Source organism: Acanthaster planci, linkage group LG01 (assembly GCF_054643075.1).
Source record: "Acanthaster planci isolate LZ-2023a linkage group LG01, COTS_SCS, whole genome shotgun sequence".
Classification (NCBI taxonomy): domain Eukaryota; kingdom Metazoa; phylum Echinodermata; class Asteroidea; order Valvatida; family Acanthasteridae; genus Acanthaster; species Acanthaster planci.
Genome location: NC_141777.1, coordinates 20562196 through 20582780, shown reverse-complemented (window position 1 = coordinate 20582780; position 20585 = coordinate 20562196). Strand labels below are relative to the sequence as shown.

The following is a 20585-nucleotide window of genomic DNA, read 5'->3' as shown; positions in this document are numbered from 1 at the left end:
TCAATTCTGTTCGTTTCACTTGCCTTATACGCTTCAGTTTTTGCACGTGGACGGCTGGTTGTTCTCATCCCAGAGAGGGCGCTGTTTTCAATGCCATACGTCGTCTGCAGTTTATAACAAGCGTGTTGTCAGTGTCGCATCTGTATCTGCAGACCACGTAGATAATTTGTAACAAGTAAGTTCAAGACATTTGGAGACTTTTGTAGAAACTCAAAGGTGCTCTAGGTTTTTCTGGAAGTAGGATTTCCATTCTTTTCATTTGGCCATTAAAAGTAGGAATGTATACAGCAAACCCATCACAGGGTGTACTGTCAGTGTCACGAAAAGAACACACACATGAGCACCAACATGCCAACGTAACGTCCTTGCTTTAGGCCCAATCAGCTTTAAAATGGGCGCTTGACATGGTACATGCACCCATTTAGGAAAGAGTTCCATACATGGACATAAGTTTACACCCTGTTCATAATGAGACTAGTCTAAAAAAGATTCTTTTTTAAGTTAACAATTCAATATTCCACTGCTAAATTTGACTTTTTAGGACATGTCAGGTGACATGTTATATATATTTAATATATGTTATTTATATGTTATTATAAATAATAAACCACTGCAAAGGAAAATAAGTGATGTCCTCATATTTTCTTACTGAAAAATGGGACAGTCTGGAATACATGTAGAATTCTTTTACAATGACACAAGTTGGGTATGATTCCGACAGCTTAGCTTCAGGGTTTTTGATACCGAGCATTTTTTTCAAGGATGAATTTTTTTATATAGACTAGGCCGACGTTGCTAGATAAATTATTGCTGTACCTTAATAATTATAGTATCCAAGTACTCAGAAAAAATCCATATATGGACATAGTCCAAGTAACTTGGACTCCACAAATTGCGTGTTTTTTAAACATGCGGACAAATCGCCCAACCATGTCTGAATGTTTAAAAAGGCACTTTGTAGAGTCCAAGTTACTCAGACTAATATAGTCTTTTGGAAGTATTTTATTATGCAAGTGAATATTTCTGTATTTCACCGCTAAAGTTAACTTTTTGGACATTTTATTACTTTCACTACATGTTACAGCTCACTGCAGGGAAATATTAATGAGCCCCCCCCCATTTTTCTACTTGGGGATAATGCCCTCCCCCCATTGCAGGTACCAGTATGTCCTTTAATGGCTGATACATACATGTACACCTGATGGTCTCACAATTATATGCACCCACCCAGCACTTACGGTATTTTCTCCCTTCCCATCTTTGTAATCCAGTGGAAGGTTTTGGATAATTTTGAAGGATCTCTTAGAAAGTGAAAATCCAGTCAGTTACTTTCATGCTTGGAAACTGAACTAAGAAGGTACCCTTGAGTCATGTTTATTTTGAGATGGGATTCAGTCAGGTTCTTATAACAAATTCCTACATGTAAGTAGTTAGTGTTGAGGAGCATTTTATTCAACATTTTTCTCAGCAATTAATATTGTAAATATTAGTGGCATATACTTTATTAATATCTAGCTGCTCATCTGTTTCTTGAACTTTCTCTGAAAAAACCAAAGTCATGAGAGCCTCGGCAAGATACGTCCATCAGTGGCAACAACGTAATAGTCAGCTGATGCATCATCATGGATGGGAAAGGCACACTCATCATATTTCAAGGTTAATCTCGCAGAGACGCCACAGTAGTAGCGAGAAGGAAAGTGGGAGTTCTGACCAGCCAACTGCCAAGAGGCAAGCCCAGGAGAATGTTCATCATGGACAGAGGCTGGTGGACCACTACTCGTGGATGCAGCAATCTGGAATAACTCCGGTAGGTCAGGGGTAAATGGTTGTTACTGGTTGTCCTAAATGTAGCAGTGTAGTTGGGCTGGCCCAACTATAGTCAGCAAATTTCTGCGGAAATTTTCTCAAAAATTCTCAAAGCTTTTGTGACTAACACCCAATAGAATTCATCCAAAATATGTCAGTGTGGCATTTCATTCATAACACAAATGAAAACCAGATTCTGCTAACGTGAGTGATGGACATAAATGAAATGGTGTTGGCACCTTACAGTTAGGCTGGCCTAACCATCCCGACTGTAATTTTGACAAGTGCTATACTTTGGGTGCTTGTGGAGTGACTGGGTTCAAGTCAAAGTCACAAGTCTGTTTGGGTTGGCGTATGTAAGTCCTACATGTAAGTCACTTGGTTAAGTTTTGAGTCTGATTCACTGGTTTCTGATATGCCAAGATCTGGTTATTTGACTATAGTCCAAGTCACCAGACACCTGGGCCCAATCTCACAGAGCTGCTTAAGTGTTAGCAGAAAAGTCACGCTCACTAAAGCGGAGACATTTGCTGACCTGTGTCCCTTGGCCTGGTTGTGCTTATGATTGCGTGCGCATTAGAGAGTTTCATTTCTGGGTCACTACGTTCAATTAAGCATGCCTTTTGCCATGCTTGCTGCATACTCCACATGAAATACACAGAGACTCCATTAGCACAAAATCGTGTGCTTAGCAGTGCCGTGAAATCGGAGGCAGGTTGCATTGGGGCTACCTTGTTCAAGCCTAGCTTCAAATTTGAGTCTGACTTGTGGGGCAGTAATCATTTAGATTGAAATACCACTGTCAGTGGCATTGTTGCCAAGTATTAAACAGATATTTACAAATTTTTGCTGTACTCCTGAGCAGTTGGTGACCAAAATTGTTCTGCTCAGTGCACACAAAAAGGAAAGTGGTTGCAAAAAAGTGCATGTAGCTGAATTTTGGGCTGCTTTTTAAAATTTGCAAGATGGAACCAAGAATAGGTTGTTCTGTACATTGAACAGATACATGTGCATATACATGTACATACATGTACATGTACCTGCCATATCCTATCCTGAATATCAATAATCAAGAGAGTGTGATTGTAAATTCCAGAAAAGTGTTATTTACAGTGCCATATTGGAGTTTTTGCTGACAACAGTTGAGTGGTCAAAATTGCCAAACAGATGGACTTGAGTCGATGCCCTAGACCAGAGTCATTTGACTCAAGCAAACCTTGTACATTTCTGTGCCTCCACTGTGATAAAAAAATGGCTTGACTGACCACTCCTGCTGGGGATATCGATTAAGGAGACCTCTAATGAAGATATCTGATCGGAGAAATTTTTGAAAAATTTTAGTCCATACAGTCCATAGATTAAGTTTACCCTTTCCCTTCAAGATCTGACATTTTGGTTTCTTTTTAATGCCCTAACAATGAGTTGTGTAGGATAAATGTGCACAGCTACAGAACACAAGCGAAATTCAAAATTTAAAACAAGTGTTTTCATGATTAGTAAGTCAGTCTTTGAAATCTTGTTTACTTTAACAATTGCCTCTCTTCTATGTCAAATGCAGGATGTCAGAAGCTATGTTGATCAGGAAACAAGGTAAATTTTTTTGTTTTAGTGTGATGCTTTATAGTACACTTAAACATTTTCTAAGCATTGATAAGAATATCTTGTGGTTTTGTTTTGGCTGCACCATTGTTATCATAAATACCTCCTGGTATGAATGAAATGTTGAGGTTGATGGCAACATTGATGCAAGAGACCCAGTCCTTCCAGTCACAGATCTTGAAACAACTTGAAGAATTCAAGAATATCTACAAAACAAACGAGATGCCAATTGTAAGTTTAGTTTAAATGTTCTCATTTTGGCCTTTATTAAAGACCTTCAAGCTGATCTTATGCAGCCTTTTTGGTTTATTTTGAAAAGAGCAGGGTGATTCGAGAACAGAGCACCTGAAGGCATACCAATTTGAACAAGTTCAGTGAATATTATTGTTAAATTATTATAATTTTCAGTACTGTACAGCCCTATCACTATCAATACATGTTGCTTGCTCTCTCACTTTTAAGTTCAAAGAATTTGTTGACTTGGCACATCCAGTAAGATTCCTAATCTTGATTGAGAAATTTCTTTTCTGGGGGGGGTGGAAGGTTGGGTTGTTATGTGTAGTGTGCATGGCCCTGATAGCATGCATTCTAGCCAGCGATGGGAATGTTTCTGATTAGGATTTCATTATTGTACCCTGCTTGTAGGTGATGAATGGGACTGTGTACTTCCGGAGGTCAGACGGTGATTCCTGGCAATATTACAGAAGAAGGTCTTCAGGTGAGGGAATATTGAGAATGACATTTGGACTTTCTTTGCTGTCTGGCATCTTGATGGTTACCCTACATATTGTCACTGTCATGGTCATCCAGGTGAAAAAAGAGGCATTTGGCTTGGATATGTTAGCACTGTGTGTATTGAGATTTCTGCTGGGATATTCATTCATATCTGTAGGCTTAGAGTCCTGTTTACCGTGGCTCTGGTGTATATCGTTTCTTCAGACCCGCTGGTTTCTGTGTTTTATTTGGCACTCATACCAGTATAAATTGGAAATCATTGTTCAAGATCTCTGTACAGCCAGCAATTTACCTTGTTTTCTCCTGACATATTGTCTCTGCTAAATCAGCAAAGGTTTGCAAAAAGTCTGAGATTGTCATCATTAAGAAATTTTGGCCATTGTAGCTCCTTGTACCAAAAGAGTACCCTCTTTCACCCTACTAGACCTGCCTGCCCCTTCCTACAGCTCCAGACAAGTGTATCATTAGTTAAATTTTCATTTTCCCAAAGTGAAAAGTAATGGCGGTGCTGCAGCAGAGCACATTTTGGACACTGCTATGCTCACAGAGATGTACGGTCATCCCGTTGCCCTAGCAACAATGAAGATATCCCCAGACCAGAAGTACATGGCGTTTGTCGTTGAAACGACAGCAGCGGATACCTACGATGCCCACATTATTGACATTGGAAAGGATGGAGTTGTGTTTGTTGACAGGCTGAACCACATTTTATCTGTTGGTAAGTGTCCTGCACCAATGCTTAAGCATTTGTCTGCAGTGCAATTTGTAAAAGCTTGCCTAATTGTGAAACAAGATTACTCGCAAGGCAATGTTGTATTTCCATTTAAATTCCAGTAAGTTTGTGAGACCTACGGAGGGTACTCTACGTCCATGGTTACATAAGTCATATGAGTGCAGATTGTGCAGATGCTTTTGATTACATGTATCAGTATGTCCAAGAGCATCAAAAGTCAAGCACAGTAGCAAATGGCAGAGTGCCAACATTTGCAGCTGAATGTGCACAAATCGGTGAGATATCCACATGACTAGAAGACACCTCTATATAACACCAAAAAAATTGGCACTGGATCAGCTGATACACCTTTGTCACCTGTTTGTTGTTTGAACAAGCCACTTGTTGCAAAGAGCTCTTCACAATCTGACTGGTAAAATTCCTTAGAGTTTGCACACCACGGAGTCATGTACTACACCAGGATGAAGGGACTGAGAGCTGCCCAAGTCTGGAGGCATCAAATTGGTCAAAATGTGTCCAAAGATAAGATGGTAGTGGAGGAACTTGATGAACGGTGAGGTTTGTAAATAATTTGTGTACTTCAACCGTTAAGTTACTCGTTCCCCTGACCCAAACCGTTTGGGTTTTGTGAGTTCTTGAGGGTTGCTCAACTGCAAAGCCCACTCACTGAAGGTTACCTTACAGTGGCACTGAGGTTCCAGTTGTGTTGAAGTTTGATGTTACAACTACCAGAGAAACACTGCTAACATGACATTTTAATGACACCCCTTATTACTGTGTTTTATGTCATTAGATCTTTCTCTGCCTCGGCAGGGTTAAATTGCTACTAATGTGTGAACTACCAAAACTCCTGTTTCCATCAGATTCTTCCTGGACTTGTCCCACACCAAGGACAGACTCTATGTCACCGTCAACCATAACTCTGCCACTACCTCTGAGGTCCGTCTGCTGGACAGCCATCACGCAGATCCCTCGCTCCCTGCTCCAGTTGTCCCCAGGCAAGCTGGTGTGCAGTACTTTGTGGAGCATAGCCAGGGTGTGCTGTACATCTTGACCAATGCTGGCGATGAGGAATACAGAGTGAGAACAGCAGTAAAAATAGCTGACATGAAATGTGGCAGACGTCACAAGAGATTAATTCCAAGTTGTGATTTGTGCTGTTTGGGTTCCTTTTAGAATCCAACTCTAGCTTCCTGTTTAAAGTCAGTTTCAAGTCAGATAGAGCTCAGCAACTATTACTTTCCGAAGGGCATGACACCCCTTGAAAAGTACAGAAATCATGCCATTGACTGCCTTTACACTGGAGAGTTTGGGAGGACATGGGTATGTTCCTGGTAAATATGTCATGGGAGTTAGACGGGTTCCTGGTAAATATGTCATGGGAGTTAGACAGGGGTTCCTGGTAAATATGTCACGGGAGTTAGACAGGGGTTCCTGATAAATATGTCATGGGAGTTAGACAGGGGTTCCTGGTAAATATGTCACGGGAGTTAGAAAGGGGTTCCTGGTAAATATGTCATGGGAGTTAGACAGGGGTTCCTGGTAAATATGTCACGGGAGTTAGACAGGGGTTCCTGATAAATATGTCATGGGAGTTAGACAGGGGTTCCTGGTAAATATGTCACGGGAGTTAGAAAGGGGTTCCTGGTAAATATGTCACGGGAGTTAGACAGGGGTTCCTGGTAAATATGTCACGGGAGTTAGACAGGGGTTCCTGGTAAATATGTCATGGGAGTTAGACAGGGGTTCCTGGTAAATATGTCATGGGAGTTAGACAGGGGTTCCTGGTAAATATGTCATGGGAGTTAGACAGGGGTTCCTGGTAAATATGTCATGGGAGTTAGACAGGGGTTCCTGGTAAATATGTCATGGGAGTTAGACAGGGGTTCCTGGTAAATATGTCATGGGAGTTAGACAGGGTTTTTAATTAGCACTTTGCTCCTTACTTTCAAACAGCTAGTGGCCGTCCCAGTTTCAGATGATGGCTGCCTGAAAAGTTTGAGATGGGCAGATTGTTGCACGGTTTTCACACCAATGAGCAGCTGGCACATTCTCGATATGGATGTGTTTACAGATCACTGTGTGCTTTGTGCAGCAGAAGGTACCGTGCCAAGGATCGTGGTAATTCCCCTGGACTCCTGGAAACAACCCCATAGTGTTAAGGTTTGTCATTTCTCTTGTGACTCACACTGGCTAGAACCCTGCAAGGTTATTTGTGAGATTTTACAGATTTACAGATTTCTTTAGACTTGCAAAATTGCAGATGCTCATTCCGGGCTAGGTGCTCACTTCAAGCTAGGTGGTCAGGGCCAAGCAGGCACATTCCTTGCTGTGATAAAGAAAAGTCCCTGTCTTGTCCTTACAATCCCACACGTAGACTTCGATCCAGTAATATGAATCTTCTTAGAGAACCCAGGTCATTTCATTCATGGGGAGATCGCTCTTTTTCATGTGCTGCACCTTGTCTTTGGAACAATCTAACGGCATGGTTACGATCTTCCCCTTCTCTCCTGCAGTTTAAGAAGGATCTGAAGACTCGTCTCTTCAATGAGGCATTTAATTAATTTCAATGTACTAGTGCCCTGAGCACCTTGGTGGATCTGTGCGTTCTATAAATCGTAATTTTTAATATTATTATTATTATTATTTGTTCATACCCTGAACCAAAAATAAACGTGCATTTCTTCCTCACCATTTATTAATTCATTCCTTGTGCCCTGCCTCAAAGAATTGTCTTTCACATGGAAAATAACAAGTCTGCTGATCTCCTCAGGTGCCGGAGAACTTCTGCTGGCTAACTTCAGGGCCCAATGCAACCTGCACAGCCACCGACTTCCAGTTTTCCCTGTCCTCTCCTGTCCAGCCGGCCACTAACTGCCATCTCGCAATTGGAAACAAAAGGCATCCGAAGGTAGTACTTGGAACAGGCAGAGATGGAAAAGTTGAAGAGGATTCAGGAGTGTTCATCAAAGGGAGTCCAAAAGAGAAAGTCTGTACAAGGCTGGAGGCAGTAAGCAAGGTAGGTCTACGTGTATATTGAGCAGTGCCTACATATATTTGGCAGGGAGAAAGAGAGACGAATTGGTGGAGTAAGATGGGGGGACAATCAGTCCTCCCCGATAGCAACAATGGTCCCTTGTCAAGAGCTCAATCACGTTACCCTGCCCGTTTTTGCCCATTTGGCACAGGATGCACTGAAAACTAAACAATTTTAATTGGACAGTTGGAATGTATAGTCTTTGCACAAGGCACATGCACGAGTCCAGTTGATTAAGCTTTTGCCCAACCTGTTTCTTCTTTGCTGTTAAGTGCACTGTTAGTACAATTTCATGCACAAGGAAAAATTTAGGTCTTTTGTCTTTGTAGTCTTTTTTTATTGCTCATAGTACTTGGCCCCTGTAATTACAAAGTAGTTAATAAACTCTGAAGGGGGTTTTTTATGAAGAATTTTGACTGTACTAACTCAGCCAATTCACTGGCCAAAATACGTTACTCATAACTGGTTCTCATTTCAATGTTGCTGAGTACATTTGCTACTCAAAAAGATTTTGTTCTTAGCTGCTCTGGTAAAGTGTTTCCTGGGTTATTGTATTCCCTGTTATTTGTAGGATGGCACCCATGTCCCTGTCACAGTCTTTCACAGGCATGACATAAGGTTTAGCAGTGATAACCCCATGCTGGTATGCAGCTACGGTGCGTATGGCGTGAGCCTAGATATGAGCTATGATCCCCACACTGCATTACTGGTGGAGCTGGGCTGGGTGGTGGCTTACTGCCATGTCAGGTAATGAACTGAACGTTGAACTTCAAAAAATGGGATGGAAATGGCATTGTGCGCTGAGTCCTAAGAACTTGAGGAAAATCATAGCGGGACTTGAACCAGTCGTTTCTGTTTGGAGGGCAGAGGTGTCAACAGCTTGACCACTTAAACTCGTCAAAGTCAGCTGCCGAGTTCAAATCCAGTGATTGAATTTTTATGCAGGGGAGATGTACACCCTGATAAGGGTTTGCTTCTTGCCGGTGTGTGTAATGTAATTAAAACTATAGTCCATATTCTCAGTGCTGTCAGTGACAGTCCCATTACCAGCTCTGGGCATAAGGGGGCCATATTACCAGCTGAGGGGTACTTCGCAACAGTGAATAATTTCAATGCTCATGGATTTTGCTGATGGGGGAGAACAGCTGCTCACCAAGGACACTTCTTGGTGAAGGCCCTGGTCCTTGTGCCTGTGATGAGTGCAGGTTTGAGGTTGAGTTTGAGTTCCCGGTGTTGAGAAGCTCACAGATTTCTAATCAGGAATTCTTTGTCCATTTAGAAGAGAACATAAGTATAATATAGGTCAGAACTTGGAAGGCAGAACTCACGCAGAGCACTTACGCAACTATGCAGAGTTCATTGTGCAGAACTGTATCTCGTACATTGTCAGTATCTGTTGTATTTGACAGAGGTGGCTCAGATCTCGGAGTTCAGTGGCATCATTCTGGCAGAGCCCTCAACAAAATCAAGGGCATTGAGGTAACAATTAAAATTGATGAAGTTGCATTTGAATCCCAAGTGTAGGCATCTCAAGCTCTCTCCCAAACACCAAATCAATAGGATGGCAATGAAGGCCTTACAAAGTGACAGATAGTTTGGTTGAATTCATCAGGTAAACAAATTCAACTATATACGTAAGCCCAGACGCCTCTTAGACGTCTGCATTGCTCTTACCTCCCGGCCATCTTCCTGCAGGATTTGGAGGCCTGCATAGCCACCCTCCAGCTAGCTGGTTACTCCCAGCCTACAATTACTGCACTCCGTGGGGTCAGCGCTGGGGGTCTCGTGGTAGCCGCCCTCTGCAATAGAGCACCACAGCTCATCAAGGCAGCTGTACTGGAGGTGCGCTATCAGTGCTTGTGAAGTAGTTTCCAAATTACAAAGTATGCAGGTTTGCAGGAGCCAAGCAAACACACCATCAAATCAAATTTGACGTCAGAGAACATTAGCAGCAAAAGTCAACAAGTGAAATTGTGTTCAACTTTTGTGAATTATCAGCAGGAATATTTGATCTGATGTCACAAGTTTACGTTGGGTTCACTTGTACACCAAGTATGAACCGACCTTTAAATCAGTACCTTGACCAATCTCTAATCTGGTCCCTTATATTACACCTTTTTAAGGCTGAAGCATTTTAGATGTCACAATTTTATGTTGGGTTCGCTTTGACGCCGAATATGAACCAGCCTTTAGATCAGCACCTTGAAATATCTCTGATCTGATCCCTTATATTGCAATCTTTTAAAGGCTGAAGCATTTCTAGCTGACCAACAATACTACTGAGGTTGACTTGATTTTTAGTTCCATCACATGGTTTAAGTAACAATATGACAATTATCCACATAAAACATAACACAAGGAACATAAACAAAATCAAGTAATTTTAGTGAAATTTAAAAGATACAAACAAAAAAAGGATGAAGGACCACGTAGGCAGCAAAGCTAGTTGAGTGCAACTCACCGTAAAGGAGTAACAAAGTAATTAAATGGTAAATGAGTCTACTGTAAAACCCCTACATAAGATGGAAAATAGAATAGTGAACTAGTGGTGAAAGGAAGCAATCGAAGGAAGTAAACACAGTTTACATGAATAATAGTATGACGTTGTTATAAGGCAGACATATGTACTTGCAATATGCCAACTTGTCATTGGTTCTTGGCCAGGTTCCTTTCGTGGATGTTTTGTCCACCATGCTGGACCACGGTCTTCCCCTTACCCAGCAAGAGATACAAGAATGGGGCGATCCTCTCCATGATGCGACAGTATTTGATTGCATTAAGTCTTACTGCCCCTATCAGAACATCACATGCCAGGTGAGTGTACACTACTGATGCAAAAAGAACCATTTTTCAGTATTGTTTTTAAGCTGAAAGCTCAATTTTTTTTATTTTGCATTAATTGTGATGTAAATACCATTAAACGTTTGCCTCCTGAAATGACTTTTAGGAAAGGCTAGTTTGTGCCTTGCATGAATGCAAATATGAATTTTACATCAGAAAACATAGGAATTGGCCTTCAGATGATTATTTACATTTCAGTGGCCTGAAGATTTTTATTTATTACCAGGACTATCCAGCAATGCTGATCACCACTTCTCTGGATGATAGCAGAGTTCCTGCATGGATACCTCTCAAGTATGCAGCCCAGCTGCGTCACATGACATCGTCATCGTGTCCCACCCAAATTTCCCTGTATGTGTGGGTGCGGGAAGGGAGTGGCCACTTTGGTCAGTGGGGAGATTTTGATGCATCTGAGCAGGTGAGGAAAGTCAGAATTGACTGCAGAACTAACTTGATTTATTAGATTTGCCACACAGTGATTGGCGGGTAATTTTTCCAGGTTATTGTCACAATTTGTAAAACAAGACTCCAATATCACCAGTCTGGTTAACCCATCTGTAGAGAACCTAGTTATTGGGCATTGCTTAAACAACTTAAGAATGTAAAATTCACCTGCACTCTGAAAAGCTATATCTAAATGTTGAGGCTGCAACTAGGAATAACATGTGCAGTTGTGCACCAAGGGAAATCGAAGCCAGTTGATTCAGAAATGGGACTCATTGACCAGCACTACAATACTTTTGTCTCTCTAGGCTGCAGTCCAGACAGCATTCCTGTACAAGTCAATGGGACTCAACACAAATTAAAGGAGAGATTTCCGAGGACCACGCTAAGCTGCTGTAAGTTAGAAACCGCAGTTTCAAAGGTTCCATGCAGAAAGTCATGGTGGTGTTGTGCAGCCTAATCACAGGCAAGAGTCAAGTTAGAGTTTGGGCCAAATCAAAATACAGCTATGTTAATGTACCTTAAAGAGCGATGCACAAAAGTGATGGGAAAACTGCTCTGAAGGATCCATGCCACAGAGAAATTTTCTGCATCACAACAAATGGCTAACATGTGCATGGGGCCCATTGCTCGTATGTTTCAAAAGTGTCTCGGCTAGTTGCTAGTGCCTTCAACTGATATTTTGTCTGGCTATGAGTGTGTTCTGTATGATATATATACCAGGACTGAATGCACCAGTGATATCTATAATCAACCACGTTGACTCTTTACTGTTCTTGTCTTGACGCCATTACAAAACTGGGCAACTAGTGGTCATCAGCAACTCCATGAATTAAGCTCAGATGCAGTGGACAAAATCAATTCTGCTTTCAAATAGCATGCAATGTAGCACACAATGCAGAGAAATGTGACTTATGCCTCACAAACATTGCAGGTTACGAGCTTAAAGGATGAAACTTTCAACTTCTTGAGAGACAATTAAGGTTGTGTAAAAAGAAAATTTTTTCTCATTGTAGGAGCATTTGGTGGTTTGCTTCCCCTTCCACCTAAACACTCATCCATGTTGAAGTTCCAAACTATGACACAAGTTTTTCAAAAGTTGGAGTAAGTGGAATTTCTCCAGACTTGGCCAAATCGACCAAACTCAAGGTAGAATTTTCCAGGATGGTAGCAGTGCTTGACATTAAAAGGCTGTGTAGCCTGGCAATTGCTCTATGCATGCGTAAGCATGTACATGTATTTTCACTTTCTGTGGAAACACTTGTCGCAAACAATATCAATGCACTACTGTAATTCATACTTTGGTAACTAAGGGGACTCCTCTTTTAAAACAGGTAATATTTATTTTTATAGTATGTACATGCATAAACTAAAACATAATAAAGGCAAAGTGTTCAAAACTTAATAGGTTTCACAAATTGTTTTATTGTTACTGTGAGTGTGCTATGATATAAGAGGTTTTATCAAAAAGTTATTTACACATGTTGAATCAACATTTCAATTCATAACACAACTAGCAGCTTCATTCAACCAAACTTCAGCGCAGTTAATTTTTAACCATGCTCAAGCCTTGAAAAAAAAAAAACATGTTTGTACAGGGCCTGTTTGAATGGAAGTGCAAGGGTTCTGATGATTAAATCTTTTGTACTACCACAAATTTTGACGGATTAAGGCAGTCGTTTCTTTTCAGGAAAGATGATTGGAGGAAGTATAAGTATCTTTTAAAATTGGTTGAACCTTGCACGCAACTTGCCTTGATAGCTGAATTCTATATGGGATGAAAAACTTTTCGTACAGGTACCGTGGGTAACTCGACACCTGACTGCAAACGTACCAGGGAAAAATGAAAAAGAACTTCCAGTGTCATCTCTGTGGTACTTCATATGAAAATCCAAGGCCCAGAAACTTCAGCAAGGTTTTTAAAATGTGCTGGGAATACAACACGAGTCTTTCACAGCTTAAAGAAGGAGGCATCTGTAACGGCAAAGGGCATTAAATTTAAAAAAACTAATAAGGGCAAGGGAGCCTGTGATGGTTTCCTGGCTAAAGCGCCTCTCTGCAGCTCATGTCGTGAAAATCCTCAGACACTGAGGTTTAACTGGTCCATCCACAACAACAGTGGCTGCACACTAGCTGACAAGACCTAATGGAGAGAAACACAGATTCGGTCTTATTTTTCTGATGTATGTGAATTAAGACCAACTAATCGCTCACCAACTCGACTGGCAAGTAACAAATAAATACTAATTTATGAGTGCCGCACATTTCATAAAGGTAGCTTCATCACAGGCCTTAGTCAATGGCCTTGATTTCTGATTTGTCTCTTCCATGACCCGACAAGATGGGAACTTGGTTTTCCTAAGTGCATGCAACAAGAGCAAATCTGTGAAGATCTGCATTTCAATACAAACGATTCTGTTAATATACAGAGAGCTTGTTGCTAGAGGCACATTTGTGCAGCGGGAGACTTCAGGGAGGTTCCCAAGAGCCATGTTATAGGAATCTGGAAAATAACTTGACATGTACATGTACAAGCTTAGAAACAAACTTACCAAGGTAGTCGTCCATGAGCGTGCCAATTGCAAACTGAAATGGAAACAACAGTTTTGGAAGAGTCAGTGCAGTGATGTTCACTTGGGGAAGATAAGTTTGATTGTGTGGTCTGTCCCAGATTTTAGAAGTCATCTAGTCTCCAGAGGCAGGCTGCTCTAATTCAAAGGCATTTTTTGGTCATTATTTCTCCCCTATTGCTTGTGATCTGACTCTAGATTCAATTTGCAGTATTTCCAGTAATACTCTTGGAACTGGTCTAGTTATAGGCAGTGCTGTGGTAAAGTACTTTTCTGTGAGTATGGGTACTTTGGTAAGAGTACGAGCTCTGCAACACTGGTTATAGGTATTTGCAAAACTGGTTCTTTAAGTCAAAAAGTTCACAAAGCAGGTGAACAGTTTTCTCATATCATTTGTGACTTTAATGCTAATAAGCATTGTCAAAAGACTCCTCAAGAAGTGCTGTATAAAATCTAGTTTTCTTGGCCAGTCTGCAGACACCTACGATATCCGATGCGTCCACTCTTGTTCCAACGATCTTCAGCCTGATTTCATCATCCTGCTGTATGACAATATCCTGTAGCATCAAAATCAAATACAAACACAGCTATGTTGAGTTGATCAAGAGAGTAACAGGCAGATTGTACACTATACAGCGATAAAACACATTCAATTTTAATAAATTTGCCACAGAAGAGACTTGTTTAATAATTCCCATCACACTCAAAAACATTTTGAATTATTGTAAGAATTGAACCTTAAAAATACACATAAAACATAACACCTTAGTACCATTACCCACAGATTTGGCATGTTAAAGGGCTGACATACAGTCGCTCAAAATTCTATATGCACGGCAACCAAAGTATTGCCATTAATAACCAGAGTCCCATATTTCTGTGTGTGCCAGCATAATGCATTGTACTATCAAAAAGTAAACGTTCATTATAAATATAAAATGTTTCTACAATTTAGGGGCATGGGTAAAAATTTGTTCCCATTTCTGAAACTGCGCTCTTGGGTTTACCTCGTCTTTGGTCTTATAGCATGGGGGGATAGAGTTGGGGTCAAACTCCATGTCAGCTGGGATAGACTGGGAAAAGAAACAAGATGATAAAACATGTCAGATGAGATGAAATGGATCAGGGGAAATGACTCTTTCACTCCTGACAAAATAGACACAAGTTGTTTAGCAGCTTTTCATAAATGACGATTCTTAAAGTTCGGAATTCGACTCTTCATTTTGATGCCAAAATTGAACGAATTTAAACTCAAGTGTGACACCCAAAGCTACTGTGACACTTCAAAACAGGAAAAGACATTCAGTTATGTTGCAAATCACGAGAGGCAATTTCCTTACTCAAGGTAAAGTATGGGAGATTCTAGGCCTGTGCCGGGTACCCGGGTACCCGCCCGTCGATTTCAAAACCCGGTTCCATTTTTCCGGGCCGGGTACCCGTAAAAAAGTAAATAAATTAGGAACAAACATTCAGGCATAAAATGTCTGTGAAATTTCTTACTGAAGGACAGACTTCATAGAAAACCACCGTGCCGATGAAAACCCGGTCCCGCGGTCATACATGAAACTTGAATTCGGAGATCGACAGCTAATTTTGTTACCCATTCCACCCATTGTACCGCAAGTCGTTTTCCTAGTTCCAGAATTTCCTAGTTCACAAGAGCGAAAAACCACTAAAATTCACCGGCGATAGGTCACTCGCAACGTGTGATTTTAAATATTTCTTTAAATTGAATAGTCATATAAACCTTTGCATCTAATGTCCGCTTAATTAAAATGACTTTTTTAGAGTTTCCGTTTTTGTTAATTTAGCGAAAACTGCAAGCTTTTCCCCCACTCTCGGATTGCGCGACGTTACCACGCAAAGTTGTTGTGAACTCAACTACACGGGCGCAGCAGAAATGTATGTGACGTAATGGGTTCGTCAACTGTGCGGCGCGGGGAGGATAACGTTGATAGCTCACTGTACAGTTTAAAAGTCGAGTCAAACCGTATGCAATTTCTACCTTTTTAATTCATTAGAATTCTTATTTTTCATCTAATTTTCTCAAAATTAAAAGATTGTCTATTAGAAAAGCAACTTTTTACAATGGTTTTGGCTGAAAATGGATTTTTCGTGTGGTTACTTTTTATTTGTGAAGACGTTTTTGGCTCGATCCTAAACCGATCCAGAACTAGGAAAGGTGTCATCATCACTTTCGTCGATCGATCCTGTGAATCCAAATATAAAAGCTTAGATTTTGATAAAAAAAAATTGAAGTATATCCAAAACACAAAGTTGACTTCTGACCATATTTCACTCGAATTTGAGGATTTTTCAGCTGCAGTCTTACTGAATAATTTTCGCGATCCGGAACTAGAAAAATGACTGTACCAAACCTATATGAACAAGAGACCGAAGGAGTTTTGTCTTATGAGGGGGGAGCGCTGTTGATGTACACTTGCATGACTGTATTTGTAACTATCAAACCCTGTCGGCCTAAATGACTTTTGTGCAGAATAAGTAGTGCTTACTGTTTGAATTAAGAATATTTTTGTCAAATAAAACAATATGAATGAAAATTACTTTATGTCGGGATTGACGACGAAGCGAGAGCGGATTGTGTAATATTCCTGCGGTACTGGGACTCCACACGGCGTGCGGTAAGTAGCGATCACGCACAAATTGTGCGGTTGATCGGCCTCTTTTTATAATCAAAGCACTAAATGTGCGCTACAAACCCAAAGAGTCAGAGAACCAGTTTAGTTAAGTTTTATACCAAGAAATATTCCGTTTCAAAATTATTTTTAAATTAAAGCAACTTGAATTTCCTCAGTAATTCACCGGAACTGTGGATGAGGAATTGACCAAAAAAGCAGGAATGATTTTTTCTGTATGTACTAAAGCATTTCAAATCCAAGTATTTTTTCATTCGAAAAAAAGGAAATGTTGACAGGTGCAAGTCATAATACAGTCGGCCAATCAAATATCACTTGTCGAAGTACTTATGCATTAAAATCTCGACAATTTGAACCTCAGGGGAATGGAGTTATCCTGAAAAAGTATTAATAAAACTAAACCACTTCATCGTGGTACGTACCTTCGTGTAGCAAAACTTTCGCATCGCTTAGTCATTTAACAACATGGAGCGCTGCTATTTTTTTCACTTGGGCTTCCTTATGTGTGGTCACATGACCTTTCTTTTTACGGTCACATGGCTGCTGCAGTGTCAGCGATTGGACTGCCTGAAGGGGACTACAATTTGGCCCGCGTTGCAATCAGGTTAGTTTCAGCGTCTTGAAAGCCAGGATTACACAGTTGCAGCTACGTTGATTTATGCAACGTGCTGGTCCTCGTCAGAAAAGAAATGAACTTGCGATGACTCCTGACCCTATATAGACTTCCGATTCAGAAACTTCAAAATAAGTGGATGTAATGGTGTGGGTATTGTTCGAGTTACGGTGGTATTTTTGTACATAAAACTTTGAGCCTTTTTACCCGTGACGTACATAGCACTGATCTGGTCCGCACGTGACACGACCAGCGCTCACCATTCGTGCACGCCACATGCGTTCCGCGTGTCCGTGGTCATGCAGCATCCGGGACATTTCCTTTGAGCATTTGCAGGTGCGTATATCATGTACGTGGTTTGCAGCTCTGTTCTTTTTTCTGACGTTTCCCGTGAAGATTTGTTTTTCTGTTTCATACACCCACACAAAATTTGAAAACTGAAGGTAACAATTTCGTTCGATAAAAAGGTAGGAGAGATTATCTCCGACGTTTAGAACAATGTTCTGCTTGCTTCCTAGGTACCAAAAAGAACCGTGTTTCGGGCATATGATCCACCGGGTTGCGCGCAATGCCATTATCAGGCGATCTCTTTTCCGGGTACCCGGGTACCCGATGTTAACAAAAAACGGGTACCCGGTTCTAAAAATACCTGCAAATGCACACCCCTAGGAGATTCATTTGATGGAATACTCACATGTTTTGAGATGAAACATGACAGGGGCCCAATCTCAGTAAAAAGCCCAACCTGTGAAGTGAAATATCAAAATCAAGTTTTCAAATAGGTTTTGTATCTTTCTGGTTTTATTTTTGTATCACTCTTGAAGTCACCACTGGCGGCAACTTAATCCTAAAAGGGCCAAGGTTTTTGACTTCTAGAAGCATGTGATTACGGCTTTCATCGATCTACTTTCCCTTGCATTAATAAATGTTACATGTGTATGTCCATGATTGTCATGTTAAGAAGTTACTGTGATAGCCACGGCCATTCTGTTAAACTGATACGTCTATTTGGCTCCAAAGCGACCTCTCGCACAATATTACTCAATGATGATCACAAGTGTATTTGGATAAAAACGAAGTCCTAAAATTACTGATATCTGAAATTAAAACTGCTTGAGGAATGCAATTTCACAAGAAGCAAAGTTGGCAGAGAACACTAAGCTTTAAGTCCCTTCAACTGTTTGAGCAGTCACAGACAGAGAAACATTTTCATCTTCATATACAGGTACATGTACCTACCCTGCTACACAACTGATTTTGACGGCAAGGAGCTTTGTCAAAAATAAGTGTTTGCATGGGAGGGTTGGTGCAGGAAATAGTAGAGTGGATCAATGCGAGGCAAAATGGAGAGGAAGATGTTTCCAAAATAGGCAGTTATTCCAAAATACATTGTAGAATAATGGCATTCTAGTTTTGGTCATGACTATGGGAAAGTTTTCAAAGCAGGCTTTGCCGACCTTGTTGACCTGCGTGACCACCGCATCGACCACCTCTCCCTTGAAGGGTCTGAAGACAATCGCCTTGTACTTGATGGGGTACCGCACAAACCCTCGACCAGGCAGAATCAATCCAGCACCTATGTTGTCGATTGTTGTCACGGCTATCACAAATCCATACCTGAGATAATCAACATTGAAAATCAGTACTAAAGAGACACTTTCTTCGGACCATCAAAAGACCCTACTTATTGAAACGGTTACAAATTCTTGAAGCTGCAAAGGTAAGTTTGGACTGATGTACACCTTGTGAGATGTTTAAAAATCTGAGTGAAACAAAAGTATAGAGGTGTCTTAAAACTTTAAAAAGTAAGAGTTTCCCTTGTAACAACATCCTACAACGTTCACAAAATGACTTACTTTCCGGTGCACGTTCCTTCCACCTCTGTGAAGAGTTTCTGCTTCACTGTGTTCAGGAGGTTGGGCCCAAAGTATCTCGGATGGAGAAGAATCTCATGCTCCAGGGATATCTGCAGGATTAAAATGCCACCTGTTGAAACACCTTCAGAATCTTTTCCAGAAATGTTTATGTTAATGAGGATTTGTGAACACAAAAACTGGCCCAAGACGGTACGGCCCACCAAGACAATTGTATACAATATCTCCAGATGCGTCAATCCTGCTGGGGATGGGAAGGATACATTCCTAAGCCCTCCCAACCTTCTCACTTTTTTTGAATTACCCCTATCATAATTATTGTTGAACCAAATGATGATTTCTCACAGTAAAATTTTGAAGTCCATAACACACACAGGTCATGTTCACAGTTCAGTGAACAGTCAGCAGCCATGCCAGTCATGTAAATCAGTGCTGAGTCGCGGTTCGACTTTACACAGCTGAAAAAACATTCAGGATTTCCAATATTATTTATGCCCAATAATAAATGCTCACTTCTAGTCTTTTCCCAAAATTGAAGTGTCTGGATCAGTGGCCATGTTACACCCCTGCGATGGCACCAATACTAGTTCTACACCATTGAGACTATTCTTGCAGTCGGACATCTGGGAAAGTTCTGTACATTATTGAATAGCAAGAGGGAAAACTTGTCCCTTTGCCGCATGTTAAATGTTTGTACAATGTACATGATGATGTAGTGGCTTGTAGGTCAACTCAACCATTTGCCAACTCGACTCCTGACCAACTTGACAGTAGACCAACTCGACTGTTGAACCAACTCATCCGTTGACCAACTCGACTTCAAAGTCGAGTCAACTCAACCATTTACCAACTCAACCGTTTGCCAACTCGACCACATGATTGATACATGGGTTTAATAGACAAACCCTTTCCTTGAAAAATAGATATTAAAAGTGGAAAATTAAAGATTGTATCAGTTTCGCATTGCGAAAATTATGGATGCTAATTTCAGCTCAATGAACCCACGAAATCAACTGAAATGCAATCAGTAATTGAACTTGTGCCAATGAGATACTCCAAAATATTTTTCCCAATTTGAGAAAAAGCACGAACGCACGAACCCCCAAATCTGTCACCACACTCTGCGCATGCACAGATCACATCACGAGGCAGGATGCAACAATTTTTCAACAGTTCGATCAGCTGGAACGGATGCCATTTTTGGCAGCAAAATCGAGGTTAGGCAAGTGTCTGAAATACACGACTTTGGCAGCCCTTGTCCATGTTCTCTCTTGCATGCCTGAACGATACGTTTTTTATGGAGGAAGGACACAAACTATTAACGTAAATTATTCGTCTTTGTAGGGTAAACAGTGTCATTTCGGAATCTCAAGTGTATAAGAATTTAAATGGGTGCAATACTTACGTGGTAAAACATCTTAATTTGGTCAAAACGATTGTTTTTGAGCGAGCAGAAACAGTCCGCATCTGACCGGTGACCCCTACCCGTTCGATCCCCGGCCTGCTTCATTTAGTCAGGTTCCATCATCACAAAATCAAGATTGCCCTTCGCTATGGACCCTTGAAAGAAGGGAAGTCGGGGAAACAAGCGACTTTGTAGAGCGATTAAGGCCGTTTTCCAATACTCGATTGGGCTCCATTTGAGGCTTCAACTGATTTTTTTTTTTACTTCCTGA

The 20585-nt window shown here is 40.9% G+C and overlaps 2 protein-coding genes across 4 annotated transcripts; one reads left to right on the top strand and one right to left on the bottom strand.

Annotated features, from left to right (window-relative positions):
• The first annotated feature begins 43 nt into the window (after positions 1-43).
• Positions 44-12600, top strand: prepl (prolyl endopeptidase like). 3 transcript variants are annotated; one of them, XM_022241642.2, is made up of 16 exons: positions 44-175; positions 1557-1807; positions 3365-3396; positions 3534-3636; positions 4051-4123; positions 4631-4858; positions 5300-5426; positions 5737-5953; positions 6830-7036; positions 7647-7892; positions 8482-8657; positions 9320-9389; positions 9606-9752; positions 10575-10724; positions 10978-11169; positions 11504-12600. In XM_022241642.2, exons 2-16 carry the CDS (start codon positions 1559-1561, stop codon positions 11555-11557), a joined length of 2271 nt encoding a protein of 756 aa, XP_022097334.2. In that variant the 5' UTR covers positions 44-175; positions 1557-1558; the 3' UTR covers positions 11558-12600. The 3 variants fall into 3 exon arrangements, with proteins under 3 accessions (XP_022097334.2, XP_022097335.2, XP_022097336.2); XM_022241643.2 differs by lacking the exons at positions 10978-11169; positions 11504-12600 and having other exon boundaries at positions 9606-9793; positions 10575-10705; XM_022241644.2 differs by lacking the exons at positions 44-175; positions 3534-3636 and having other exon boundaries at positions 1701-1807.
• Positions 12601-20474, bottom strand: polr2g (RNA polymerase II subunit G). The gene is made up of 8 exons (XM_022241646.2): positions 20315-20474; positions 18892-19001; positions 18493-18652; positions 17730-17780; positions 14773-14838; positions 14251-14322; positions 13748-13781; positions 12601-13338 (listed from the first exon to the last, which is right to left on the bottom strand). The coding sequence occupies exons 1-8, from the start codon at positions 20417-20419 to the stop codon at positions 13325-13327; spliced, it is 612 nt and encodes a 203-aa protein (XP_022097338.1). The 5' UTR covers positions 20420-20474; the 3' UTR covers positions 12601-13324.
• Positions 20475-20585: the final 111 nt, after the last annotated feature.